General features: G+C 41.8%; 2 protein-coding genes across 5 annotated transcripts; both read right to left on the bottom strand.

The window, feature by feature from the left end:
• Positions 1-833: 833 nt before the first annotated feature.
• sowahd (sosondowah ankyrin repeat domain family d) lies at positions 834-4,567 on the bottom strand. Its single transcript, XM_030396852.1, has 2 exons — positions 3,251-4,567; positions 834-3,036 (listed from the first exon to the last, which is right to left on the bottom strand). The coding sequence occupies exon 2, from the start codon at positions 2,932-2,934 to the stop codon at positions 1,966-1,968; it is 969 nt and encodes a 322-aa protein (XP_030252712.1). The 5' UTR covers positions 2,935-3,036; positions 3,251-4,567; the 3' UTR covers positions 834-1,965.
• A 423-nt stretch (positions 4,568-4,990) lies between these two features.
• On the bottom strand, positions 4,991-7,925 carry pttg1 (PTTG1 regulator of sister chromatid separation, securin). 4 transcript variants are annotated; one of them, XM_030396856.1, is made up of 6 exons: positions 7,783-7,923; positions 6,824-6,912; positions 6,586-6,728; positions 6,395-6,476; positions 5,984-6,145; positions 4,991-5,140 (listed from the first exon to the last, which is right to left on the bottom strand). In XM_030396856.1, exons 2-6 carry the CDS (start codon positions 6,909-6,911, stop codon positions 5,055-5,057), a joined length of 561 nt encoding a protein of 186 aa, XP_030252716.1. In that variant the 5' UTR covers position 6,912; positions 7,783-7,923; the 3' UTR covers positions 4,991-5,054. The 4 variants fall into 4 exon arrangements, with proteins under 4 accessions (XP_030252716.1, XP_030252715.1, XP_030252714.1 ...); XM_030396855.1 differs by having other exon boundaries at positions 6,824-6,916; positions 7,783-7,922; XM_030396854.1 differs by lacking the exon at positions 4,991-5,140 and adding an exon at positions 5,149-5,301 and having other exon boundaries at positions 7,783-7,925.
• Between the last annotated feature and the right edge of the window lie 279 nt (positions 7,926-8,204).

An 8,204-nucleotide genomic window follows, 5' to 3' on the forward strand; every position in this document is an offset into this window, starting at 1 on the left:
AAGAAGGCTAAAACCAGCAGTGAGACAAACTAAGAAATATTGACTCGAAGTGCAAAACCTTGGAAAAGTTTGCCGTGTCAGCGATGGCTAACGTTTCAGCTGTTGACACAAGCAGAAGTGGGTCAGCGGCAAGACATGTTTACAGAAAGTTCATTATACAGATGTGTTTTTATCAGAGTGAGGTCCAGAGCAAGTTGACCTAAAATAAAGACTTGAATACTTCTAATTCAACGCTTTCTAAAGGACAATTGTCACTGGGTGGATAATCTTTTAGTTGCCCATGAGACCCTTTCAAACTGCAGCAGTGTGTACTTGGTGACTCTTCATTAAATGTTACAGCCTCAGTCATAAGCTGATTTAAATATGTGAAGATATGAAAGTGTTATTTTTAGAAGGAAAGCAAAGATTTCTTCTGGCTTTTCCCTTTTTGATTATCACTTTTAATCTTCATCTCATTCATTATGCCTCCTCGACATCGGTGGCTGTGAGCTGGACGAGTTTCAGGTTGTCGTTCTCATTCTCGTCAACGCAAAATCAAGAACGCCTCGAGGGAACTTAAAATTTGGCACAAATTATCCACTTAGACTGGAGGATGACCTCATCGGAGCATGTCACTGTGACCGCCCCAAATATATTCAGGCTATCTGTCAACAATTTATATGTTAACTACAACACTTTACATCTAAAAGATCACAGGTCAACTTCACTGACAAAATGTTCTGGCTGGTATTAAAGGTTAAAGCTCAGGAACAGCAGCTGGACCGATGCACAGAGGTGGTGCTCCTAGTTTCTGCAAGTAAAATGCTCCTATAGAGAAATAAACACATAAAAAATAACACTTAAATCAACGATTTACTCACAAAGTAGAAATATTCTCACTCAGGAACTGGGTCAGCAGCAACAAACATGTACAGATAAGTCGTTATGTGCATACATGTTTATTATTACAGTAAAGCTGATGTAAAATAAAGGATTTACTCCCATCAGGATGACTGTGATCCTGCTGAGACGGCGCAGTAGCTCCAAACCTTTGTGCCTGATTTAGATTCATGGTGACCCTTCATACGGCCTCAGTGTGGACGTGAGTCATCCACAGTTTCCCTTCTGGTACCATTCGGCCTTGAGGATTTTACAGTGAAAGTGTCAAGTATCATGTAAAGGCAAATATATTTTTACCATATCCCTTTGATTATCAGTTAATGCCCATCGTTCTGAATGACTTCTGCCTTTAATCAAATCTTTAAAACCCAACTTAAAGGTGCAGGATGTAGTTTTTAGGAGGATATTTTAACCAAAAGAGAGAAATCTTAATTGCTTGATTTCATTTTACGCTTAAAAAACCCAAATTATCAAACAGTCTTTGTTTTTAATAACTGAACAGACAAACTGAGCTTAAAGGAGAACACAGTTTATACTGTTTTACTTTGTTCAGTGTTCTGGGACCTTAATTTCCTCTATGAACAACTTGTTTATTCAGTTATAGGAATAATAAATAAAGTTTGTATATATTTCCTTATTAATATTGTAAATAACACCTTTCAGAGTGTCTGAATTGCCCCTTTAAGTAAAAAAAACAAAACTGCAAATACTCTGTGAATTTTGGTCTGTTTCTAATATAAATCGACATGTTTTCAAGAAGCTCACCCACAAATGAAAATCCAGTCATTATCGTATCATCTCCAGTGCTGATGGAAAGTCTGGTGAAGTTTTCAGAGTCCACAAATCATTTCTGGAGAGCTCTGGGTTCTGGTCTGTCAGAGGACTGGATGATGACTGAATTTTCATTTTTGGGTGAACTTTACCTTTAAAAAAAAACTCAGCAAAGTGAGCTGCTGCTCTGGAATAAAACTGAGCTTCGTGTGGACAATAAAACTGGAAAAAAGCAGAAATATTCTCACTGCGCTGCAGATCTGTGACTCCTCGCACTCACACATTGACCCTCAGTGTGATTTCTGAAGTGTTCTTTCAGCTTTTGTGTCCAAGAAGTGAAAACGTCGGCAGCATCTTCCGTAAAGACCTGAACCTCCAGCTGCCGGCCCTCTTAGTCCGGCCAAAGGAGCTCACTTCACCTGTCTGTCCTCCGTCCACCTCGTCTTCAGGTGCGCTCTCGGCCTCTGCGCTGCTGTTGTTGTTTGCGTTCCTGTTGACCTTTTGCGCACACCCGCAGCTGTGCTCGTCGTCCCACGTCCCCAGCAGCTCCTTCATCTCCCGCGGGGCGTCTCCCTGCAGATACTGCCACGGCCGCCTCCCGTTGTAGTCCATGGCATCGACGTTGGCCCCGAAGGCTCCGACCAGCAGCTTGACGACCATGTACTGCCGGTGCATGCTGGCGACGTGCAGCGGGGTGAGCCCGCCGCTGCCCCGCACGTTCACGTTCACCGGGATCCCCGCACTTTCCGCGTAGCGCAGAACTTTGAGCAGAGTCTCGTCCCGGCCCCTCTTGGCCAGCCAGTGCAGGACCGAGTACCCGCTGATGAAATCCTTCCTGGTGAGCAGGTTCGGGTCCGCGGAGAGGAACTCCAGCAGGGTCTCGTAGCTCCCCTCCACCGCTGACAGCATCCAGGCGTGCTCCATGGGGTACAGCGCCCAGCCCGCGTCCTGCTCCGAGGACACGCTGTGTGAGTGAGAGGAAAGCACGCTGCTGAAGCCGCTGTGCGCCGGGTCGCTCAGAAGCAGCTCCTTCAGGTACCTTTTACGCATAGCAGGTGTGAGGGAGCTCCTCTCCGGAGCCTCTCTCTGGAGCCCGGAGCTGTCACTGACCTCAAGCTGCCTCTGCAGCCGCGACCTACGCTGGAGCGCAGTGGGCACGACCTGCGTGCCATTTCTGGAGAGTCGCTCCACAACGGTGCCCTGTCTGGACGTCCCGCTGCCGTGGGCGTCGGTATCGCTGACAGCTGGTTCGGATCCAGCATCACCCGATCTGCTCTCATACATGCTGTTCGGCTACTTCCCCTTTATTTAGACAACACCCCGCAGATACCAGTGTCAGATTATCAACTGGGAACGGTTTCCCCTCCACTCGCCTGGACTCATTCCCTGTGTCACGGGAGGGAAAAGGGTATTTTTAATAAAACACATCCACGTCTGAAAAACATCTCAGAAATGCGCGAACATTCAATTCAAGGCGTCTTAATGTAAACAGAGCAAGTTCCTCTTTTTGACAGCATGCTGAAATCAGCACAGTTCAACCCTTAATCCCATAAAGACGAACTGTTAATGTTTGTTTCATCGCCACGCCGATGTTACTCACCTGTCCTGTGTCCAGAGCGCACATCGACTCACGTACCCAGCGCACAATGACTCTCCCACGGTGTCGACTTGTTAACTGCTTCACTCCCTGTTAGATTTTTTTTTTTTAAAGGCAGACTATCAGGATCCGGGTTGTTACTTTCATTTTGTTTTAATTCCAGAGCAACTGAGCCACAGAGACAAGTCGAGACTCTTCCTTTCCTTTACAAGAGGAAATGAGACAAAGTTCACTCTAATCTCGGGCAAAAACCAATGACGGGAATCCTTCACATGTGACCGCTGATGGACTTCAAAAGCAGGAAGTAACACTTCTTTGCTGATGTCTCCACAGCCTGAGGAAGAAGTGCTGAGATATCAGTGTGGAAATACTGCATGACAGGAGTGAATTCTTCATGTGTCAACATAAAGGAAAAGTACTGATAATGCAGAATAATGAGGGCTTCATTATACAGGATTATAAGTAGTGTTGTATTCATGTGTGTCACTTGAAGATGGTGCTTGTTTTCTCCACTCTGGGTAGGTTTTTATCTTTCAGAGCCGATACTGATTATTAGCAATCAAGGAGACCGATAATCAATATTCAGAATCGATACACATACATCAAATGTAGAATAACTAGTGGAATGTAACTTAACACAATTTACTCAAGTGCTGTGCATAAGTACAATTTTAAAGTTCTTCTTTCTGCTACTCTCCTATTGTATTTATCTGGTCACTTTAGTTACTTTGCATATTCAGATTATTCAGTGTTGATTGGCTTTTTATCTTTGACGTATAATGAAACAACGCACTCGACTCATGCGGCAACTTCGCATGCAGGTTGCTGAATCCTTATTGGCAAGAGGTAAAAAAGAGTAATCAAGGACAGCACTCCCATTAGACTGAATTGCATCATGGCCGTTTCCTTCTTGAAATGCTGAATTTGCCAGATCAGGCTGAAGAAGGGCGTCTTGCCCAAAGTGTCCGTTGGGCAATATGAAACAGTTTAATGGGAGCGTTGTCCTTTTAGTTGCCTTTTGACTTATAATCAGGTGGTGTTGTGGGGCAGAAGAGTGGTGGGTACAGACAGAGAGGAGATTTAAATGAAAAATCTGGAATTGTGCACAAAAACACTGATCTGTTCATGATGCTAGTATTGGCCTTGGTAATCTATCTATCCCTACTGGGTAGCTTGTGAATATCCAGTCTGGGCTCAATCAAATCCCATCTTGTAGTAGCAGCCAACAACCTTCCCACCCCCTGGTGTTCCGAGTGGTTTTATTATTGGCGTCACACAGAGAACTGGATCGTTTGTTTTCCTCAGTCATGAACAGGGAAAAAAAAAAAAAAAAAAAAAAAAAAACAGAACATGCAAGTTGATTAATTTGGTCTACAGAGATGTGAAAGCAGACAGAAATGATGCCAGGCTGCCAACTGGACTGAATCCCCAATTAACCTTCCTTTTACCTGGAGGTTTCACACCCAGTGGAAGACAAAGTGACCAGTCAAAGCAAGGTACCAATCTAAAACATGATGGAACCATGATCCTATATCACACCATGCAGTCAATTTAATTTTTGTCATTTAAACAGGTTTAATTGGCATTATTAATCTTATGTACGAGCAACTAGTAAAGTTATCAGATAAATGTAGTAAAAGCTCAGCATTTCCCTCTGAGATGTAGCAGGATAGATGCATTACATTGTAGGAAATAGAAATGTATAGATACAAATCCCTACTTGAAGCAAACTGACCGAGCAAATAACAGCAGTAACAGATAAAACTTTATTTCAGTAAAAACATTAATAAAAAACAAAAATAACACATTAAAAGTCAGTAACAGACTCTGGGGGGAGTTCAATGGTCAGTTCATCAATGGTTTGAAGAAAGGCATCCAGCTCTGAGCAATAATCTGGAGGAGGTAATACAGAAGAGTTAATGATACAGCAGGTTAATGACACCTGTAGTTAATGATACTCGTAGTTTTGAATCTGTGCCCCGTACTTAGTGGCACAGCTGCCAGACGTTCGTCACTGCTTATGGAGGGCTGCATGTGGATTTTTGCTTGTAAATCTGACCATCATTCATAACAGATAAACATTTGCTTCACTGAAACCATCAGTCCGCATAACAGTGGCGGTCATTTTGTTTAAAAGGTGAATGCCAGCCATTTTTAACCCATATCCCTGTTGATCGAGGTTACGGAGTGCTGTCAGTAGGAAAAATAACGTGAATTTTTTTGCACAATGTTTACCAAGTATCGGGGCTGCAGCTTAAACGAACCTATGGTGGCAGACATCCTCAAGTTTCACTTTCGGTTATGTCTGCCCCCATTGGTTGGCTATGGTATGAAGTGTGTCACAGAAATTCAGTGGTTGTGATAAAAGCATAGAAAAGTCATGAAGTGCTGCGGTACCATTAATGTGCAACAAAGCTGGGGGGACAGTAAAGCTGGAGAAATTGTGTTAAATTACTTTGGTAAAAGTCACCCATACGCATAGTAATTGAGAACAAATATCTGTATTGAGTGTACTCAAGTACAGAAATGTTTTCTTTTGTCTTTAAAATGTGATGAAGTAATTAGACTTGTCAAGTATTAACAATGCCATCTCGTCAATGTATCCGAATAAAACTATTCATATATTTCTGGAAATTAAAACAGAGGATATCCTGACAGGAAGTTCTATATACACCATTAACCTAGTCTGCACTCCACTGCATTAAAACACTGTAATACTTAGTGTTCATAACATACCTGTACGTTTTGGCATCTTTACAGGTGACAGATTTGGGAGAGGGTCCAACGTTCCCAGGTCATCTTCAAACAGATGTGGAACTTGTGGGAAAGAGGCCAGTCCAGGCAGAGCAAAGCCACTGAGAGGAATCAGATCCTCAGGAACACTGTATTTCTGAAATTCTGAAAGAAAAACCCAAAATGATGGTTTAAATTTTTCTTCCTCAAATATAGTGTGTGTGTGATAAGACATCATAGATGAAGGGGGCTTATACATGTTGAGTTATTAACATATTTCTATGTCGCATACCCAAGGAAGTTCAGATGTGACGCTGCAGTGCGATTTACGAAGCAAACGCATTTTTCTGATCAAGCAAAATTTAACCTCCAAATCCTGTACATAAAAGATCATACAGCCGATACCATAGTTACCTAGTGGGTCATAAGGGATGAACTTCTCAATTTCTGGATATTCCTCCACTTTGGTCTGAGTAGCAAGCTTGACTTTGGTTTCCTGTGGGGAACAAAGGTTACATTAGAACATGTATAGTCTGAGGCACCAAATGGGTCTGAATACAGCTGGATTTTAGTTTCAGATTCAGGTTAATCAATTAATTCAAAACCTGTGGCTTTAGGAGGAGTTTCTTCTCTTGTGCACCAACATCTGGGGTTGCAATTTGCTTGTTGACGGTACCGAAAGCCTTACGACCAGATGGCAGAGGAGTGTTAAAAGATTTGGCAGTCATAGGAGATTTTAACAGTTTCTCTGGGGAGGAAGAGAGAACAAGTTAATGCATACATTTCCACACAGCTCAAGAATAAAAAACAAAACATCGGAGAATAGCATTGGTATTTTCATACCTGGAGCAGACTGAAGCCGCTGTCGCATCTTCACAGTAGGTGGATGAAGGCGTGCGTTTTCTCGCTCTGCAAAGATTATGTTGGCCATTCTATCTGAAAACACAAGCTGATATTAGCAATTGACACACATTACAATTACAGGGGTCACAGGGCTCTGATATTTTGCACAGGCTTGGGACACTGTACACGATAATTTAAGTAATCTGCAGAAAATGGAAAATTATTTTGATACGTTTCACACACAAAAATATTTAATATTATCCCTCAATCTTATCTTTTTTATCATGTGATAGTGGTTTGGATAACTTGGTTTGGATAAAGACTTTGGGCATTTTATTTAAAAAAAAAAAAAAACACATTCACTAAGAAGGTTAAAATCATTAAAATAAACCTAAGTTTCATCCTCAAATATAGAGGGAAAGTTAATCCTTGATCTTGAAAATAGTTAAAAAACGTTTCCCCCCGTACAGCAGGTCATGTTAAATCAAAACAACTTCTAACAGCTGTTAGCCAGCCTGTGCTTCAGCATCTGACACTGAACATTAGAACACAGTAAAATGCACTACAACTAATAGCCAATCTGGCAGCGTTACAGCACTTACAGTAGTGGCCATTAACGCATGCAACTGGTCATGACCAGCTACAGCTCATATTCCTGCACTTTCACACTTCTCTCTGCTGTCTTTAGCAAACTTTCGTTAGCCAGCTAGCGCCATACTTCATCCGAGTTTCGATCTAATTAGTGGAAGCAAAAGTAAAATAAAACCCCATAAACGACATTCTTGACGTTAGCTTTAAATCAAGCTAATTGGGTCATATTAGCTAGCTAATTAGCCATTGGTGTATACTGTTAACGTCGCTGTAGTCGTGACACGTCCTCGTTAGCGTTAGTTTAAACCCACTAACGTTAGTACTAATAGCTTACATTACTGACAGTCACTTTGATAAACATGTGTTACCGTTAATGTTGCCTCAGTCAGTTGTGATAAACGCCGCTGGTTGCTCTCCTGCTTCCAGTCCAGAAAGTTGTTATGGTCTGAAATTTGTTTCTGTTGGGTCGCGGCTCCTTTTTAAATTCGCTGCCTTCATCTGATTGGTCGCTGTACGGCAGAAGACTGGAATGGGCGTTTCCCAAATTCAATTATTTTTAAAAAATGTTTGTTTAACGTTGGATATACGATTACAATACATATTACATATACACATTCAAATAAAATCATTTATATATTTTTTTAAATTATTCACTGTATTTTTCAAATCTAACGTTAGGATAAAATACCTTCCAGATGTAACTGTTAGTGATCCAAATAAGCCCTACTTCTGTTCAGACACCTCATATATGTGTATGAGTACAATCAGCATGTAGCGGTCATCATTAATA

This window comes from Sparus aurata, chromosome 18, assembly GCF_900880675.1.
Source record: "Sparus aurata chromosome 18, fSpaAur1.1, whole genome shotgun sequence".
NCBI lineage: Eukaryota > Metazoa > Chordata > Actinopteri > Spariformes > Sparidae > Sparus > Sparus aurata.